Below are 21598 nucleotides of genomic sequence, written 5' to 3'. Positions count from 1 at the left end.
ATGTTTGGTTTCTGAGGAATTATAATGTACAACCCTCTTAAATGGTAAAGTCAGATTTTAGATAGTTGACATTTTTTGATCCAGTCATTTGGTGCCCGCAACCTGTTCCTGAGTCACAAGACTAGGTATAGTTGGTCTTCGTGTATTCCGCCTAGACAGCCACACAACCGAAGGTCTGGATGTCAGCAGGAGGGGTTATACTGACTTGAGCGGGCGAAGTGGTTACCTGTCACACTAGCACTTCAGAGACACTGCCTATGCTCACACACAAAGGACTTCATCCTAATCTATTTTCCCTGCAGACATGCTGGGACAATGCCAGGGAGGCAGGAAATCCCATACACGTCTGTAGGAGGGGGGGGTGGGGGGAGGGGGGTCGGGGGAAGACTCCAGAAGTTTGTTCCACTTCAAAGTGGGCACCAGGTAAAAAGAGAACTCTCAGTCCCACTCTTCAGAACACTCCTGGACCTATGAATACTACAGAAGAAGAACTGCCCTATTGCCAAAGGACTATCCTGCTACTTGAGGCCTGGCCTGCTGTCTGAGAAGGAAGACTGGACCTGCACCCTACACAACAAGGTCCAGAGGCCCCCTGCAACTGAACAGCTGACCTGCTGTACTGGACCTGCCCGAGCCCTGCTAGCCTCTGCTGGAGTGAATTCCTGATCCCCAAGAGGTGCCCCTCAGGTCCTGGACCCTTGGTGTGGCGTAAGATGAGCTTCACCTAAAAGAAAAGGAAAAATCCTAGAGCTTCGTGCAGTTCGTGAACGGGCCAGTCTGAGCCAAGATCTTGCAGCGCAGCAACGCAAAGCTCAATTGAACCAGACTCTTCACACTACAGCGACCCCAGCAACGCGAGATCTGCGCTTTGCTCTACAGCATCGACGGCCTGCAGTGACTGCCAATGAGAAGCTCCACCAACAAATGCTGTGCGCCCGACAGGAGCTTTGTGATACAGTGACGACTGACCACAACACCTGGCCTGCTTTTTGCACCACAGTGACGACCATCCCCGATGCCCTCCCTACTTCTCGCAGCCTCCTCCACTGCAAACTGAACTCCTTGCGCTGAACTTTACGAGGTAACTATTTCAGCAGCACTGACCTGGTCCCTCTATCTGCCCTGCACTCCATTGCGGTCCGCCTGATCTTGTGACTTTCGCCTGGTCTCGCACGACCAAATAACCGAGATTGGTGCTTTGTACATTTAGGAGCCATACCTCCATTAAATCTTTAAAACTGAATATCTCCAGTTCTACCGATTGGTTTTTTTTGTCGTTTTGGTGTCAAATCATTAACTACATTTTACTCTATTATTCTATAAATTGATGTAGGATTTGTCTTGTGTTATATTGTCACTTTATTGCTGTTTGTTGCTGCATAAATACTTTACACACTGCCTCGAATGTGAGCCAGGCTGCTTTTGTGCCACGCTACCAAAGAGTAAAGCAAAGGCTGATTTAGTGACTTTTGTGATTCACCCTGACGAGGAATGAGAAGGCTGTTGCTTGACAAGAGCTCACACCCCGCTCAACCGAAAACCCAATTTCTCACAGTGGTATGTTCCCAATTCCAAGACTTACACTTAATAAATATAGTATGGGACAGGAAACAAAGTGAAAATGGAGAACTTGCAATGCGAGTTGTCAAGAGTGTGGCTCGAGAGTGCCGAATCTGGCAGCATACTACCAGGCTGTGTAACAGAAATATGTGGCAGGTTTCTATGATACAAATTATAGTATAGACAAAGAGTTGTTGGTAAATAGTACATAAGGTGGAAAAATGACAGAAAGACTTTATGAAAAGAGCAAGAATAACAGATATCCCACACATAGTTTGCATGGCATTGCATGTCTGAAAAATGTTCCTAACAAGATGGGGTATATGGTTTCTATATACACATCAGATGTCGCGATGGAAAACAGCTGAATTTTCAAGACTATATAATAAAATTATCCATGAGCAAATGGAAAACAGAAGAATGTTTGATAGCAGGTGACTTATACAACACAAGTGCACTGACTCCATTGGGGTAAGCTGAGGAAGGTTCTCAGTTAGGGGCAAGACTATTTTTGCACCATCGTGCAATGCAGAGGGTAGTGGGGAAGATATGAGGTACATTACAGAATGCACCATGAAACTCCAAAATGTCAAAATTAACAGATAGTGGGAGAAGGTTTATAACTATATTATATACCGGCAATCTGCAGACACTAATAATCCCCAAACAAAAATGCAACAAACATGGGAAATGGAACGCGACATCGACTTCACAGACAAAATGTGGCAAAGAGGCCCTTATGCTTATATATACTATGTTAAGCAGCACCAGATTTATATTGCTACAGTTTAACTTTATAACCAGTACATACATAACACCAGCATTGCTGCTTTAATTTGACCCAACCAATAGGGTTGAATGTCCCAAATGTAAGCAATTGGAGGCAACTTGTTATCATGCGACATGGAACTGTGCTTAGATGCATGAATACTGGAGGCAATAAGTTATCATTACAGCCACAAATGTACTAACTGGGAAGCTAGCCGGTCAAAGAACAAGATAACAAGAAAGTTAATTGAGTTTACTCTCCAATTAGATAAAAGGCAGCTGGCAATACACTGGCTTAGCCCAAAATCACCTAGCGCAGAGGGTTGGTTGAGAGACATAAGAGAATGGTCCTTAGGTAAGGAAATAAAAATCCAAGGTAACAAGAGGATATGACAAATTGCAGAAGGACTTGGACACAGGACAATAATTAACTTCAAATTTAAAGCACCCGCCTGATGAACAACCTCCATGAGTCTTTCTAAAATTGTAAGAAATGCAATGAAGGGCAGATATAAGAATGATAATAACAAGAACAGTAGTAGGACTTGAATTGCGCACCCTTATATGTGATGTGGCAGATACTGCGATAGCTACGTTGTTACACAATGTGAAAAAAAAAAAATCTGAAAACTAAATCGAGATCTAGTACAATAAAAGGGAGGACATTAGTCTCTATGCAGCCGATGGAGTTACAACTTACACCTAAGATACTGAGGTCTACTGCTCCCTGTAGCCCTGCGAGTCATGGAAAGTACCTTGTATTTCACTCTTGCAGCACTCATAAACCACTGCAGATGAGTCAGAGCCTGAATACATGGATTATGATTACAAATTGAACACACTGCTGGAGTTCCCACTTCTGCTGCCAGGCACTTGCATATCCTCCATCTGGGCTGCCCAAGATTGATAGTTCAGGACCTGAAGAATATTTATTTTGTGCTCTATTTAGAAATTGCAAGCACTGACTAACTCTCAGATGTGTTGTTCATGTGTGATGTAACTGTCTACACAGTGAGGTGGGCTCCTGAAACACCAAACACATTGGTGCAACGGTACTTGCAAAGATCTTCAGCATCGTTATGCTGTGCTGTATATAAATACAATATTCACTTCCATCACCCCACATACTAATGACTGGGCATCATATGAAGGCTTCTGATATTTTAACTGAGGTTTTCTAAGCAGCCCAGGCAGAAGGTGTGTGTGGATGTTTGGAAAAACAGATGGGGAAATGTAGGATCCCGGAGGGACTCCACAGTTAGGATAGGTTGTCCCTCAGAAGTGCTGGCTGAGACAGCTAATTTGCCACTTATCTGACGGGAAGTAATTCCACAAACTCTTAGTTATTGTAGGAAGCTGGCTCTTTATGCGATTTATCAGTGATCTGATATACCGTGTAAAGAGTCCAGGGGTTCCTTTATAAGTGAACAGGGGCTTGCTCTAGCTATCCCAAGGTGCTCTATTAGGGGTAGTGTGTTCGAGCAGCCTTTGACATAACCGAGAGGAGTGCAAGACATCTGCAAATGCAACGATCAATAAATGACACGCAACTCAAGAAGGAGATCCACACCAATTTATAAAAAGTAGCAAGTATCTTGATATATGTGTAGGCATCAGAGAGAAATCGTTCAGGTAAGTACGTTTTAAAATATAAATTATTTTCAGTTCAAAAGTGGACTCTGCAATTTTTGAGTTCTGCAATGTTATCCTATGAAAGGAAGAACAAGTTTTACAAACGGGTATAATACAGAGACTTACAGAACCAATATTCAGAAGTGAAGGTGAGCGGTGGGCAAGGTCCAAGTCAGCACCAACAGTACACTACCAGCCTTACAAGGGCGGCCGGGTGCAGGGTCCAAAACAGCGTTTGGAGCCCAATGTTATTCTATGTAAATCGGTCACTGCAAAGGAGGCTGCAGTTTCTGGCTGGAAGACCAGTCGGGCTGACCCAGTAGGCCTTGCAGTGATCAGGGACGTACGGACACTTTTGGTCCTCTTCTCCATGGCCTGGGGTCGAAGGATGCAGAGATGACTTTATGCATCAGATTTTCTTGACGGAAGCAGCAGCGGTAGAGGGGACTTGCGTGCAGAGGCTGCCGACAGTCAGTGGGCCCGCAAGGGGTGAAACCACAAAGGACTTGGAATCTGGGGAGCTGGTGGACCTTGATGACATCGTTGGCACACTTCGGCTTGGGCTGGGAGCGTCAGGTGAAGTGGTGGCTTCAGTTGTCAGGTTTTGGCATTTCTGTAGTCCTCAGAGTCTTTTCTATTGGAGTTTCAGCAGGATGCAGGGAACAGTGCCACTGTTCTTTGGGAGGTTTTGGTCTTTATTGAGGCAGTCAGTCGTCCCAGGTTTTGGAGGCACACAGCTGCAGGACATGACATCTTTGGCGCAGTTTAGACGAAGAGAGGCAGACAGGTCAGCTGGGCTGGTGCCAAGTCAGATGCTCTCTTTAGGTTTCTGCTGCCCTTCGTGTCCTCCTCCTTCGTAGGTGTTAAATACTGAATTTAGGGGAGTTTAGTGTAGTAGCCAATGGGCTACTGACCCTTGGGTAACTACGCCCCCTATATGACCATTTCCTGTTAGAAGTAGTTATAACCCTGTCCCAAAAGTATGCTATCACAAAGATGGGTACTTCTGAAACATTGTGTTGACCTCAGTGTAGCCCACCTTAGGGGTGGTACTAGCCTGGAGGTGGTACGCCTACCTGACTACCTAATTTCCCCACTGTCCAGGTGCCAAGGGAGTACTGGACCAAGGGGGGGTGGCTTCCTCTCCTGTGAGGGAAGCCAGACTCGCATTCCAAAGACGGCAGCTCTTTGAAGCTTACCGGCCTGGGGAGGCTAAACAGCAGGTCATTCTGTGGGAGGGGGTGTTACACCCTCTTCCCAGACAGGCTTTTGTTCTGGGCCTCCTTAGAGAAGACACTCTCACCCTAGGAGGTCAGAACAGTGTCTCGGGTGCCAGTGTTGTAAATTAAGGCAGAATGTGATTAAGCATTTACTGAAAACATTAGTGTTTCCCTTTTATCGTGTTTTCCCCATTATGTTGGCCGAAGTCCGGACTCCATTTTGTATTGACATGCTGCCACGTGTTCACCACGAGGAGAGTCCGACCTCTGTGTTAGTTGCTCTTGTAATCTGCCTAGCAACAGTTATAAATAGCTCCCTCTTGTCCATCTGGCGCATGCCCAGACTTGACCGCATCTGTTATAATTAGCTTTGCTTGACCATGTGTTTTCGCGGGCTCAAGGAGTGTGTTAGCTCCGCCCATGTATTGATTTAGAATCGGGAATGACCCTAAATGGTAATGTTCTTCGACTTCATGTACTATCCACCCACTCATGAGCCCCTCTGTTGTGTATAAAAGGGGGCTGTGTACGAATGTTCGGTGTGCTACTCCTTGCAATACTGAAGAGTGTTGTGTGGATTGTAGGACCACCCTTAAGGGTTAATAAACGTTGTTTTTGTACTTTGCAGTTTCCGTGCCAACTTCCTTATAGATCTCGTTACAGAAGAGCGAACCCTTGTCTCTTGCGGGCCTAGCTGGGGCTTGTATTCATCAATTGGCGCCCGGCACGTGGGGCTCATCGGCGACTCGGATGCTCGAAGGACTGGTCGCGACGAAGGTGAGGAGTTTGGCCAGGGACGTGATCACTGCCAGCGGCGTCTTAGCCTTGGCATCCCGAGGTTTTTCTTCCTTCCCTTCCGAGCTGACCATCTGGGTGGCGCCGGTCATCGACTGAGACCTCTTCTGTCGGTCCTGCCGTGAGAGCCGTTTGGGCGATTGTGGAGCTTGGCAGTTGGAACCTGGACTCTTGATTGGTAAGAACCGTTGTACGGTACTTGCTCCGAGTTTTGAATCCTGGTCTGGCTATTTGAGTTTGATCAATGGTGACTAGTCATATTTTGAATTTGTCTTTGTGAACATATATGCGTTGCAACACATATAGGCAGGTAATGTGGAGAAATTTCTCCGGAGCTGTGTAAACTTGGAACGGCGCAACGATTAAGTGCCATTTTTCTTGATAATACTGCATATTTTGCATTATTCCTAACATGCCTGCTTTTAGCGCACTCCGTAAGTGGTGCTGCTGTTTGGGTAACCGGTTGAACCTCGAGGAATCTGCTCCAGCTCCCCCAGAGGGGACTCCTAATAGGGATATGTACGTGAAGCATGGTCTTTCTTCCATAATGTACAGCACATTGTGGAGGAAATATACCAAGAAGGATCCTGAGTTGCGATGGCCTTTGTATGGATCGTTTGATATGCGTAAGATTGAGTATGTGGAACAGTGTATGTGTAAGCGACGTGCTCGTCAGGATATGTTTGAGTGTGTGCGGTTATGGGTGAAGGAAGTGCGTGAGCGAGAGAAACGTGAGAAAGCATTGTTTGATAAAGAGCAACGAAAGAATGATCATGTGCGAGCACAGGAAGCAAAGCGTCGGGAGGACAAAGAACAGACGGATAGACAAGAGAAAGAGCGTAGGCTACAAGTTTCGGGTCAATATGTTGTTCGCCAGCCAATTTATCCTGTCCTTAATAATCCTGATGACGATTTTTATTTACTAGATCGCTCTCCGCCCCCTTATGTTGGCGCATCCGCTCCGCGGCCGCAAGATTCCGACCCGGCTTCGGGTAAGGTAGACACACGGTCCATGTTGCCAGCCGAGCAAATGGCTGAGCTTCGGCAAATCTCCTTCCGTGCGCTGAAAGGCAAGGTATCCCAGGAGGAATTATTTCAAATTTGGGGGCCATGGCAGGAGAGAGATAAAGTGTATTTTCTGGGTCATTTCGCGGATGAAGTGATTAATGCTTTCCGAAAATATTCTCATGTTTTTGAGCCTGACGAAGTGTCTTCGGATGCCAGAGCAATACGTAACGGTGCTTTTTCTCCCTCTAAGGCTCCTGAGGCGGCTCGGCGGCTGTTCGCCTTGCGGGACGAGGTACTGGCCCTTCGAGAGAAAGCACGCCAACGAGCGGAAACGGAGAAGCAGTCGGATTCGGTTGCAGCAGAGGGCCACCCATCCGCCTCCCAGTCAGATAAGGATGACATAGTGCATGCTAAACCAATGCGAGAGGCGGCGCCTTTGTATGTTCCTCCTAAGGGAGCGGGGACTAGCTCCGATATTAACTCCGTCGATGCTAAGGGATATTTCGTGTATAATTGGGTTTATACTCCATGGCATAGAGCCGATGTTATGGCGTTAAAGAATGCATTGCCTGACCCCCGCAAGAATCCAGCGGCTTTCTATGAAGAAGTCGAGGGGGCCTTGAATTCTTGCATTATGACCTTAGCGGATATAGATCTGTTCTTTGGCCTTATTCTACCACCGGACACGTGGCGATCTGTCCGAAAGGTGGATGATATAGTTGCTTTTAAGGCCCGGTGGTCTGACCTTGAGGATGAGGATAGGGAGCGGAAGCCCGCACAGAAACCTCCCCGGAATATTCTAGATCTCCCTGCTGCTATTGTGGCTAAATTAAAAACAATAATCCCCCCCAAGAAGATTGACTGGAATATGTTGGCGGCATGTCAGCAGAAGGTTGATGAGTCAGTGGCAGATTTCTTCACGCGTTTTGAAGAAACGTTCCATGATTTTAGTGGCCAGTCGCTTACCGACGACACAGGCCGCCACCTTTTTGCGGACAAATATGTGGCTAATCTACTGCCGGCAGTTGCGGCCCGGTTAAAAGCAAGTGAGAGTTCTTGGTCCTCCGCGACACCGACGGCCCTTCTGACCATCGCCCAGTATTATGAGCGTCAGGAGCACGAGGCGAAGGGCCAGGAGGAGAAGAAGTCAAAAGATCTCAAAACGAAAGTTATGTTAGCACAAGTATATGGCCCGCCCCGCCGGGGTAATAACAATAGGGGAAGGAGCGGATCTTATGGTCCCCCTTCGGGCCGACCTGCTTTGAATAAGAACCAATGTGCGTACTGTAAGCAGTTGGGCCATTGGGCCAGGGAGTGCCCAGCGTTGCGCGCTTCGCGGCAGGGGCACACTCTGGGTGGCCAGAGGGGGAGAGGGGGCTTCTCGAACTTTAGAGGGACCTCTAATGATAATGTCCGTTTTGATACGGCCGGACAGCACCGAGATAGCTCGAATATTTTTGATCACCAGCATCAGTACCATGTATCGGACATCGATCACTCGGGATATCACGATTCTCAGCATGCATAGGAATGCGTAGGATGGGGGTCCGAATCAGTTGAGGTGCCGGTCGATCAGACGGGTCCTTATGTATCGGCTGAGGTTTTAGGTTCTACTGATCAGTTCCTAGTGGATACAGGAGCGACACGTAGTGCATTGTCTAGGTACTTGGTTCCGGGGGCTCCCCCATCCGGCTCAATAGTTACATCGGTAGGGTTTGACGGTACACTTTCCCGAAGCCCTCTTTCACAGCCCCTTGCATTTAAAGTTGATTGTTTTTCTGCGCCTTGTCCGTTTCTGCTTGCTCCGTACACACCGGATAACATTATGGGCCTTGATATGTTAAAGCACTTTAGGGCTACAATTCGCTGTTCCCCCGAGGGTGTGAGGGTGATTTTAAATGACAACTACCCCCGATCTGGGCGGATGTGTACGATCTCAGAGGATGCGTTGTTGGCTACCCTCCCCCGAGCTTTATGGGCCACGTCGGACACGGATGTGGGACAAATGGTGATTCCTCCGGTCCACATTAGTGTCCAGGAGGGGGCGGTGCTACCACGCCTCCCCCAGTATCGTATTTCCCAGGAGGGCGAGGAAGCTCTCATACAGATTGTGCAAGATTTGATCGCGGTAGGAGTAGTGGAAGAAGTTCCCTATAATATCTGTAACAGTCCGATTCTCCCTATTCTGAAAAAGGACACGGATGCAAAGGTTTATCGGTTCATAATTGATTTGAGGGAGGTGAACAAGATCGTGATACCTCAGTACCCGGTGGTTTCCGATATCACGACGTTGCTCACCCTGGTCCCGCCTACGGCGACCGTGTTCTCAGTGATTGATTTGAAAAATGCCTTCTTTTCTATTCCCATTCACCCTGATAGCCGATTCCTTTTTGGGTTCACATTAAACAATAGATCTTATCGCTTTTGTAGAATTCCCCAGGGCTACACAGAAAGCCCTAGTATTTACAGTCAGGCCTTGAAACGACAGTTGGATTCCTTTGCTTTACTCGAGGGGGTCGCCCTCATTCAATATGTCGATGACATCCTGTTGGCGGCTGACACCCTGGAGTTGTGCGAGGAAAGTACGATAGCCTTACTTTCCTTTTTAGCATCCCACAATCACAAGGTCTCTAGGAAGAAATTGCAATTCTGTAGACCAAAGGTGACTTATTTGGGTCACCTTTTGTCTAAGGAGGGGCGTGCACTCACACCAGATCGTATCCAAGTAATTTTGGACACACCAAGGCCATCCACGCAGAAGGATGTGCGTGCATTTTTGGGTCTTGTTTCTTTTTGTAGACAGTGGATATTGGGGTTTTCACACATAGCTAAGCCATTACTAGCGCTCTTGACAAAAGACACGCCCATCCCGATCCCCTGGTCAGATGAGTGTGACGCTGCTTTTCAGCAATTAAGACAGGCCCTTTGTTCAGCACCAGTGTTAGGGACCCCTGATTATGCAAAACCCTTTTCGTTGTATGTGCATGAGAAAGATGGATGTGCATTATCAGTCTTAGTGCAGATGCACGGCGATAAGCAGCGCCCTTGTGCATACTTTTCGGCTGTGCTTGATCCTGTCGCCCGAGCGTTACCAGGGTGTTTTCGCTCGGTTGCGGCGACAGCTGTGTCAATACGGCAGAGTGAAGGAATTGTATTGTCCCATAAACTGTTGGTGTTAGTTCCCCACGCTGTTGATGCTCTGCTTAATCAAACAAAGACGCAGCATTTGACCAGTGCCCGTTTAACGGGATATGAGTTGACGCTTTTGGCTCCTCATATTACGTTAAAAAGGTGCGTGACATTAAACCCGGCCACATTGTTGCCATACCCCGAGACCCAGCCTGAGGCGCAGAAAGCGCATGATTGTATTCTTGTGACTGAGGAACAAACAAAGGGTCGTATTGATCTCCAGGATACGCCCTTTTTAGATGTAGATGGAGAGTTGTGGGTAGACGGATCATGCCTGAAGCTACCAGATGGTACGACTTCAGCAGCGTATGCAATTACCACGTTACAGACGATAGTGGAAACAGCACGCATACCACAGAAATCAGCTCAAGCAGCGGAACTGATAGCGTTAACACGAGCGTGTGAGCTCAGTACAGGATTGTGTGTGAATGTTTACACAGACAGCCGCTATGCCTTCGGAGTAGCACACGATTTCGGCCTACTCTGGAAGGAGAGAGGGTTTCTAACGTCACATGGGGTACAGATAACGCATGGGGAGTTAGTTCATAACCTTTTAACTGCATTGACATACCCAAAGAAAATCGCCATTGTTAAGTGTAGCGCCCATAGGAAAGTGGTTGATAAGGTTGGAGAAGGGAATGCGTTAGCAGATCGAGTAGCACGGGAGACTGCGATGCAGCCCGGTACTACTGCCATGTATGTAGTGAAGTCACAGGTGGAGAGATGGCATGATGCGAAGGAGCAAGTGCGAGAAATACAAAAGACCGCTTCTGACAAAGAGCGGGAACAATGGGTTAGCGAAGGAGAGCTGGATGACGAGGGTTGCTGGAGAAATAAGCAGATGGATAGATGGAAATTACCCACGGCTTTTGTACAACCTATGGTCCAGATGGCACATGGGCTAGCACATGTTGGAGCTTCCGCAATTGTGAAATTGCTTACTCAAGTCTGGGAGCATCCAGAGATTGCTAGCACAGCAAAGAGGGTGGTGCAGACCTGTATGATTTGTCTGAAGTACAACCCAGGGAAAGGCACGCGAACTCCAGCAGGAGGATTTGCGACACCCACTGCACCCTTTGAGGTTCTGCAGATGGATTATATCCAGCTTGAGCGCTGTAACAATTTGAAGTATGTTCTAGTAGTGGTTTGCGCCTTCAGTAAGTGGGTTGAGGCGTACCCTGCGAAAGACAATACTGCAATGACTACAGCGAAGCTATTGCTGAAAGAGTTTTTCCCCCGATACGGCGTCTGTAGACTTCTGTGGAGTGATAATGGCCCTCACTTTGTAGCGGATGTTATAAAGTATGTCTTGAAGGGCCTAGGCATCACTCAGAAGTTCCATGCCGTGTTCCACCCGCAGTCTGCAGGACTAGTCGAGAAGTATAATGGTACACTGAAGCTTAAGATCGCCAAAATTCAAGCTTCAACATCTTTGACTTGGCCAGACGCCTTGCCACTGGCGTTATTGTCAATTAGGTCGGTGCCACACTCTCGAATCGGCCTTACACCCTATGAGATTGTATTTGGACGCCCAATGAATATCTGGGGTCCACCAAGGCCTAAGGCTGTGTATGATGTACCTTGTGTAATGATGAGCGATTATCTGGCACAGTTAACGGATAACTTGGTTTCTATTCATCAACAGGTCCGAGAGGCGCTCCCTGATCGGTCTACCGGTGAAGGACATGGTCTCCGGCCTGGGGATCATGTCATGCTAAAGGTCTTCGACAGAACGAACAGTTTGGAACCGAGATGGATCGGACCTGAGCAAGTCCTTCTTGCAACAAGGACGGCATTGCGAGTCTCGAACAGGAAGAATTGGATCCATTCCTTGCACTGTCGAAAGGTACCGCCCGGACTGGTGGAGTCTGCCGTGCTGACCGATCAACGAGAAGTCCTAGCAGCAGAGACAGGCCGTGTTGCGAGGCCAAACGACACTGAGGAGCTCTTTTCGGACCACACGACTTCTGGAGGAAGGCGATATCATCTGCGACCAAGGAAGTGAGATCTTCAGTACTGGGACATACTGTCAGAACGGCCCTTGGGTTAGTGAAACGGAGAGCCGCTGAGGCAAGGGGGGGGGATCAGCCCTGCATTAGTGTAGCGACACCCGTCTTGGCCCGTTGGTGAAGAAATCAACCGCTGCCCAAGGGGAAGAGTTCTGACAGACTTTTAGTTTCAGGAAGATATTAGGGTATTGTTTCCTTTGACATGGAGAAAAAGAAGATTTTTTGTGCGTTGGGGTTCATGCTAACAGTAGCTATCGTTGGTATAACCACATGGTTTGTGGAGGAGGCAACTCCAGCTCGAGAGACACTTGTGTTGACGACTCCAGTGCCTGCGGAGCACTACTTTTACACATTGCCATATCAAGAGTTGAAGCATCGACAATCCTATTTGAATAACACTTTCATTCAGATGCTGCATCACACCCACGTTGCTACAAATGCTACGAACTGTTGGATATGTGGGATGATGCCAGCCCATCAGAAGAAAGGAGGTACGCCATTCATACCACTTCCTTTCTCACACAATGGCTCTTGTAGAGCATGGTACACTTTGTTGTTTGCCACTCGGAAACCGACAGTGGGACGACTGCTTTTTAGACTTAATAAAGAATGTCATCAGGACAGAAATGGATATCCACAAGCAAATGGAACAATTTGGGAATGGGAAGAGTACCGACCAGACAATGAATCCATTCCCTATATCTTTACGAACACTAGAGACACTATGGGGAAGGACAAGTTTGTGATCCAAGTGGCACAAGCCCAAGCGGACCTGTGTGTCCAGAGTGTGGGTTTTATCCCTGTTGGTGTCAGTGATTGTTTAACTGTTCTGAATATCGACGGACTGAATAACAGCACCTTCCTAGCATCCCATAATACCTATTTTGTATGTGGAAATAAAGGTTATTACCGTTTGCCGGCTGGGTGGTCTGGGGTATGCTATGTATCATTCCTACTACCCCCTGTATTCCTAGCACCTGCATCGTATCATAAAGACTTGAAATTGTTGAATAATGTGACTGTAAATAGGTATAAACGTACTTTATCGACGGATGATGTGGATCAGACTGATACCAGTTTGCAACAGTATATTGATTTTAACTTAGGATTGTTCTTCTTTGTTGGTGCCGCCTTGAATAGTAGGAAGATCCGAAGATTAACAAGAGTGGTAGAAGCTGTGACAAATCAGACTGCTGCTGCTCTTGGGAATCTTACGGAAGAATTACAGATTACCAGAATTGTTGCATTGCAGAACCGTATGGTATTGGATGTAATGCTAGCTGATCGAGGAGGAGCCTGTAAAATTATTGGAAGTAGCTGCTGTGTGTTCATTCCTGATCATACACCATCCGTTTATAACGCCATTAATAAGCTGCATAAAATAGCAGCTGAAATCCACACGGAAAACGGCACTTGGTCCTTTTCTGGATGGTTTTGGGCATTGGTTACTGCCTGGGGATGGAAGGTCTTAACTGGTCTTTGTATTATCATAGCAATTCTATTCCTTCTCTGTATGTGTATTCAATGTGGACCATTATGTTGTTCTGTATGCATTTCATTCTGCATTCCAGATAAGAAAGCTATTGCCGAAGTTGCCCGTCAGAAGGGTCTAGCTAAAGAGGTTAAAGGAATGATGATAATTGACGTATACGATGATTATTCTTGGAAGCCAGATGTCTTCAGTAAATGCTGAAAGGGTCGTCTGTTGTAAATTAAGGCAGAATGTGATTAAGCATTTACTGAAAACATTAGTGTTTCCCTTTTATCGTGTTTTCCCCATTATGTTGGCCGAAGTCCGGACTCCATTTTGTATTGACATGCTGCCACGTGTTCACCACGAGGAGAGTCCGACCTCTGTGTTAGTTGCTCTTGTAATCTGCCTAGCAACAGTTATAAATAGCTCCCTCTTGTCCATCTGGCGCATGCCCAGACTTGACCGCATCTGTTATAATTAGCTTTGCTTGACCATGTGTTTTCGCGGGCTCAAGGAGTGTGTTAGCTCCGCCCATGTATTGATTTAGAATCGGGAATGACCCTAAATGGTAATGTTCTTCGACTTCATGTACTATCCACCCACTCATGAGCCCCTCTGTTGTGTATAAAAGGGGGCTGTGTACGAATGTTCGGTGTGCTACTCCTTGCAATACTGAAGAGTGTTGTGTGGATTGTAGGACCACCCTTAAGGGTTAATAAACGTTGTTTTTGTACTTTGCAGTTTCCGTGCCAACTTCCTTATAGATCTCGTTACAGAAGAGCGAACCCTTGTCTCTTGCGGGCCTAGCTGGGGCTTGTATTCATCACCAGGCTGGCAGGAACCAGTCCAGGAGCACACCAGAGGCTGGTAGGTTATCAGGGAGCACCTCTAAGGTGCACGTATTGGTAAAGCCATCACTGGAATCAGTGTGGGTTTATCAATAAAAGAGGTTTGGTACCAAACATCCCTTTTTTCAGTGAAGCCATCATGTTGCTGGGGAACTCGTTTTGACCAGTGTCAAGCACGTTTTAAAATGGCTACCCTGTCCACTTGCACTGGCAGTAATAGGACTGCCCAGCACAGGGGCATATCTGCTCATGCAGGTATGCACTCACATGTAATATTCAGCACCCTGCCTTAGAGCGGTCAGGCCTGCTGTAGGAGTGACTTACAAATACCACATGCAGTGTTAGGGGGCAAGGCACACAGGGAGGTGTGACATGTGTTTTCACTTTTGTCTGCACCAAGACACACAGCCTGCAATGCCAGCCTTGCATGTGCTTGGAAGGGGTCCCTTAGGGTGGCACAATTAGGGCTGCATCCCTTTAGGGACCCTCTTTAGTACCTCAGGCCCTAGGTACCAGGGGTATCATTTACTAGAGACCTACAGAGAATGATAAAGGTTTAGCCAATTGGGGAAACAATTGTACAGTTTTGGGAAAGAGCTCTGGCACTGGGGATTTGGTTAGCAGGAAACCAGTGCACTTCCAGTCGAAATCACATCCGTTACCAGGCAAAAGGTGGAGGCTACTATGTAAACTACTTTCCTACAGTGACCCACACAAATCCCCCAAGTTGCTCCATCAACAAGTAACAATCCCCAATAATAAAGGAAAGAGGCAGTTCCAACATATTAATCAGTCTGCCATGCCCGCATCTTGTGTCAGGAGGAGTTGAGAGGATGTCCACAAAGGTAAAGTCAATCCCCTGGGCTCGCAGAAATCCAGCCCAATGACTGCCTAAAAGCTGGTGGAACTCAATATGTTTCTTCAGTTGCTCACAGACAACAGCCTCCATAACTTTAGTGATTAATGAAACATTTGAAATGGGTTTATAAATAGACGGTTACACTAGCATTAGTAATGAAAGAGTGAAATGGATTTACAGCTCATCAGGGGAGAGTTTACCCATAATACTTGTTGCAGTGTGGTGTAATACTTCACAAACCTCTCATCAGAATCCTGTGTCCCATTTCAGACCAACATTTTTACTAGCTAATAATCAGGTAATGAAATAGTGGGCAGACAAAGAACAGGGGCAACAGCCACACTGAATAAACCTTCAGGATTTGGCATATGAATGCTGAAAACTCTTTCAATGAGGCCAAACTTAAAAATGCTGCACGTAATACCTCCTTCAGTAACCACTTACAGCCTAAGAGATAGGAGGATTTAACACCAAATAAGTGCTTAGTATCAGGTGCAATTTTATTTATATTTTCAAAGATGTTTTAATCATGTGTTATATCTCAGTTACGATTGTCAGGGAGGAGATGCCCAGCAACAGGCCTTGGCATGTAAAATTATTCCACATCACTCTCTGAAGGATATATATGGCACATGCTGTAAGCTATCCACAAAGAAGGGTACACTAGATAAAAGTCAAGTAACCTGCCCCCAAACTTTACTAGTAGCGTCATACCTAATACAGGGAGTGGAAGCCGCTGCAGACCTGGACAGTCTTTCACAATTCTGTAACCTGGTTCTCATTTCATTCATTTCGGCATCTTTGAACTGTAGCTCAGATTGCAAAGACTGTAACTAGAACACAAAAAAGAGATGCATTAAAATCTTCAATATGGTAGATCAAATGTTGCCACCTAGCCAGAAACTTATTATTAATTGTTTTTTAAACCATAAACAGTCTATCATTGGCAACCTCCACTCATCATTTTTCATTCCAGCCAGGAAAAGCAAAACGTATTAAAATGACCAAGTTAAGGACATTCAAGCTGTACCTTTTTAGCAAACTCCTTATCTTTCTCACTCTGGGCTTGGGCTTTCTCCTTCTCAAGTTGTAAATAAGATCTTCTCTGATGCTCTTGATCATGCTCACTTTGTCGCAACGACTCTCGCAAAACTTTAATTTCCCCATTTTTGACCAAGATTTCATCCTGTACTTCTTTCAGCTGTAAATATCCAGATACAAACAAGATGGTAAACCAAGGCATAAAAGGTTTAAAAAGATAATCATTACAGAAAAATGTAATTAGTCCCTATATTTTGGTACATTATTAACTGCTGGCATTTTTTACAGCTGATGTGAGAAATGGAAAACGCTATTCAACTGTAGGCCCTTTCAGCTAAGTTATTCTTTGGTATAATATCACTTCAAATATTTCTGTTTTGTAGTTTCAACTCAAAGTACTCATTGCTTTATTTTTTCCATCATAGGAATGTTCTTACTTTTATAGGGGAAAACCTCCGGTGAACCAAAGTTCTTCTATCTCATTCATACCACATGAGCATACCACTTCTTTTTTCCTACCATGTATTTTGTTCCTCTGAACCTTTAGTGCAGGATCTTTATTTTCCGGTGGAACACTTGCCTAGTGCCTCCTGCTGCCAGCGCATGTCTGCTGTGGCATTATGATTTGTCTTCTGAAACAAAATACCTTGAATTCAGATTTGATTCCCAACCTACCATGGAAGGGTGCGTGAGCCAATTTACTAAGAATTTGTGAGTACTTTTGGCATGGGGATACCTTTGTCATTTGCTACAAGACTTCTAGTCTATGAATTTTCCAGCATTCCAAAGGAAGCCTTTTATCAAAGGTTTTGTCAATGTTCATCTTATTTCAATCAACGCATTAGTTCCACGTGTTATGTGACATAAAACAAACAACCTTATGTGCACTTTTAGTGTAAATAGACAGCGGTCGCATGTTTGAGAAATACACTTTACTTCCTCATGTTTGACTCATCATGCTTCAAATCCCTGGAATGACAATGTAGCAGGAACCAGCAGCCCACACTTTAGTGATAATCTGCTCCAGCAGGTTCAGGAGAATTATGGTCCTTGACGTCTAATGGACAAAATAATAATAAAATGGATTGTAGCATGAAGACTTAAGCCTTGAGGAAGTGTCAGCTGTTTCCAAATGCAACCTGGGAGACAAATTACTCCCAGTGGTGTAGAAGCGGTTTTGGAATGAGCTTTCATGTGGTATGAAAAATCTGAAGATCTTCCAATACTTTAAGAAAAGACATAAGTACTTAATCTTTGATAGCCTCTTACTCAGCCCCTGTGATGCAAGTATCTGGAAACCAATTAGTTATGCCACAATACAAATGTATGGACTCACCACTCTTTGAGTCTTTTTGGTGCACTGGAAAGGGAGCTGCTCTATACACACTACATACGGGTAAGGCTCTGAACAAACATACTGTACCATTTTAGAATATTAGCTAGGTTTTGGGTTACAGTGGTCTTAATTCTTTGTCTCCCAAGCTGGCCTTGAAAAGATAAAAGTGCATTTTGCCTGCCCTTTGTTAGGCCCGTCACTAGATATAGCAATTGGTTTCAGCAGAGAAACTGGAGAGATCGCTTTAGAGATAGAAAATACCAGTCGTCTTTAGGGGTGGGTTTACCCACCTATCACCTATTCAGGAACTTTTCATTGAAGAATGATGTCCGCACTTTGCTGTAGTCTATAAGAATCAGGCAAGTGACAAAACGGCAGGTGAGACCAATATTATGTACCAGACAGCCAATCACACTTCACATCTATTGGGAAGTCCTTGGATGTCTTCATAATTTAGGTGCTTCCCCAACCAGACAGCTATACATTTACTTTTGAAAACTACAGGAATATTAGTAAGTCAATTTAACAAAAATTGGAAACGAACACAGAAGGATCTGGTCTCTGCACATGCCAAATTTGGAGGCATTCTTTCTTCATTATTTTCCTATCTGATGGCAAATCCTCAATATGGAGTAGAAACAGAAATCGCATTTCACTGCCGATTCTCTGATCTACCCCCCCTCCGATTTAGTTATCTTTTTCTTATAAAAACAGACACTCCTCGCAAGAAACAACATTAAAGTAGGAAAAGGGGAATGGCCCATTACCAATTCCTAGTTAAGGCAAAAATAGGGCTGAAGAGGCTACTGCTTTATAAAAGGTATAAGGTAACCAGCAACTTCACTTCCCCACATTGTCCTGCAGTGCCTGTGTATACCTCGGTTCAGTGTGAGGTGACAGTGGGTTCTGGAACTTATATAAAGAACCATCTTCCTCCATTGGACTGTTGTGTAGGACTTCAGTGAAGATTCTAATGATGGAGAACTCTAGTTACAACGAAGTAAGTTTTCCTTCCCCATCATGGCATTTACAGAGTCCGGCACTGAAAATAACTACAAACATGAAATCCACAAAACAAAACAGCAGAAACAGAAACCGGGTAGTAACATTTGGAAGAATACAAACTCACAGTCAAACAGGTGTTGTAAAGCTGAGAATTTGCCCTAGAACTGAACTACAAACATTATTGTCTGGTAAACGTACGGATGGACCTCCAGAAGGCAACTTTGCAGAACTCATCAATGAACATTGGGCTTCCTAAGAGCGTAGTTGCGAACGTTGTGCAAACCCTTTTGGCCGATAATTCACACACAGCTGAATGGATTTTCTGATCTTTTTTGCTTCAAAGGCTTAGCTTTTCTCACTTCAAACATCTAAGGGAATGTCAATGCAGGAGATATTTAATCATGAAAGAAGTTGAGAAGAGGTTGAGCTGATTTAAATAAAAACTAAACACTACTTTTGGAAGATGTGCACTCGAGATCCCTCGACTTTTGTGAAACAGAATACATGGTTCATGTTAATATGTTACATTAATAATACTTCCTAAAGTATGGTTTCTTGGCGCTAAAAAACTAAGAGAAAAGAAGGATCAAATAAAATCAGACCACCATGTAAAGGCCTGTATAAGAGACAAGGAACTCCCTAAAAGTTGATTTAGTGCATATAAGCGTGTCTAAGAAGCTAGGTTTTAAGCATTTTCCTGAAGTACAGATATCGGTTTTCTAGTCTCAAGTAATCATGTAGGGAGTTCCACAACAAGGGGGCCCGAAATCAGAAACTACGGCCTCCCTTATGTTGCTTAATATATATCAGAACCTGGAGAAGGAAGGCGCTGGAAGATCTTCATTTGCGTGAGGGAATGTATTCAGTAAGGTTCTTGGCTAGAAAATGTGAAGCTGAATCTTGCAGAGCTTTAAATATAGTTCAGTAGAGTTTAAACTGAAACCTTTGCCTAACGGGTAATCAGTTTAATGGTTTTAGGGAAACAGTAAGATGGAATGGACTCTGAATCCTAAATATGAGGCGGACTGCTTCGGTTTGAATAAACTGGAGTCTCTGGATCACATTATTTGGAAGAGCTAAACGTAAAGAGTTGGAATAGTCTAGCTGAGAAAACTGTAGCCATAATGATCATGTTCAAGGCTTGCATGGAGAAAATACAGTGAATTTTCCTAATTAACATCACAGTAAAAATGCATTTAGATGCAACCGCATCAATCTGAGAAACCCTGGTTAGGTCACTAACATGTGAAAACAGGGTTTGAACCTCACTCACTTTACTAGTGGCATGATTTCCAGTAGCAAACTGCTTTCCAAAGAGGATGTTGTATTGGAGAATTATGGATGGCTCGAATTCAAACAAATAGCTTGTTAATGTCCTTGTAGAAAGCCATTATTATATTGAAGCAGAGTTTGGGGGGTCTCTACTGTGATGGAAGAGAACGGGAGGCTAATTTGGTAAAATGAAGAAAATATGACAAGGCATTCTCTTGTAAATGACAGGATTGGCGATTTTATGGCAAGAGAGAAGTGTAGCATTATGCATGATCCTTTATTTATCACTTGTGAGCAGAAAACACTTCAGAGAATCAGAATGGATATGCAACCTTGTGGAGTAATAGGTTAACGGTCTTAGAACTGGCATACATGGTCTGTTTGCAAATCCACCTGTTCATACTGAAGAAATGCAAGAAATAAGTTCAGAGATAGACTTTTGTGACATAGGACCTTGCCTTAGAATCGAGGGACGTGATATGGTATCCATGATACCATCACGCAGCCTCCTTGACATTTGGAGGTGGTCCGGGAGCCACCAATGAAATCAATCACCATCACGTTAGATTGTCTCAGCTTGATTAGGATTGATTTTTTCCAGCAGTAATTTAAGTTTGGTAGGGGAAATTTTCAAGACCATATGATCATAAGGTCATTGCCTCTCATCTCAGGGCTCATGGTGCCTGAATGCAAAGTCTGTTCTTTTTCTATTCAGACCCTCCCCCTAACAACTGCTGCCCTGTGACTCATCTGTCCCTTCTGGGTCTCTTTTGACTGCTTCCCATTATTTCTCCTGCCCTCTGCTTGCAACTCCTCTAGACCAGATTTTAAGACATCTTTATTGCTCAAAAAGTGAAAGAGCAACAAAAATGCCATTAAATTGTGTTATCTTGTCAAATTTGCTGACTTTCAGAGACAGAGGTCAAAAGTCAGCTTATTTTATTACATTTATTTTTCTTTCTGTGACTTAAGTTAGAGGATTTTGTAAAGTGAACTGTGGGATAATTGAACTGTGCAAAACATATTAAATGAAAGGCTGTAAGAGGTCAGGCTTTTTTCTAACAACACTGAAATAGCTAAGTGAACTGTTCAAACATTTCAAATATATTTCACTAGTTATTTAGACCCATTTTTGTAATTCGGTGGTGAAATAAATATTTTTATAGGATTAAAACAAATGTGAACACTTTACATGGTGATGTGCACATGTTTAATATTTTTGCTGAAACCCCCTTTGCAAAAATTGTTTAGGCGCTATTATCAGTAAAACTACGTTAGTAGGAAAGTTTTGTGGCCATTTCAATGGAAAATATGCTATCTGTAAATGTCAATGCACTACCACATCATGCTTTGGTAATATATTTATGAAAAGTGAGTTTTTAAACATGGACTGGGAATTATTACTGCTCCTCCCAGGATGACAATGCTATCAGTGAACTAAGAGGCAAGCCAGGAATCATGTGTACCCTATATATGGGCTTGATTCTGGTTATACATGGAGCAAACATTTAGTCCAGTAAATCTTTGTGCAGCAGAAATAGTGAACTTGCATACTTGAAGGTGCTCTCATGTGATAATAAAG

At 44.7% G+C, this 21598-nt stretch overlaps 1 protein-coding gene across 2 annotated transcripts in view; it reads right to left on the bottom strand.

Moving 5' to 3' along the window:
* Nucleotides 1–21598, bottom strand: part of ATRIP (ATR interacting protein) — a 277614-nt gene that overhangs the window by 212691 nt on the left and 43325 nt on the right. For both annotated transcript variants that reach the window (XM_085624893.1, XM_085624892.1), the window contains exons 4-5: nt 16393–16563; nt 16077–16195 (exon numbers count right to left, since the gene is read on the bottom strand). In XM_085624893.1, coding sequence (XP_085481019.1) covers nt 16077–16195; nt 16393–16563 — 290 coding nt within the window. The remainder of the gene's footprint in view (nt 1–16076; nt 16196–16392; nt 16564–21598) is intronic.

The sequence above is a fragment of the Triturus cristatus genome, chromosome 9, assembly GCF_964204655.1.
Source record: "Triturus cristatus chromosome 9, aTriCri1.1, whole genome shotgun sequence".
NCBI classification, from domain to species: domain Eukaryota; kingdom Metazoa; phylum Chordata; class Amphibia; order Caudata; family Salamandridae; genus Triturus; species Triturus cristatus.
The sequence above is the reverse complement of the archived record's forward strand: the minus strand, read 5'-3'. Positions and strand labels throughout refer to the sequence as shown.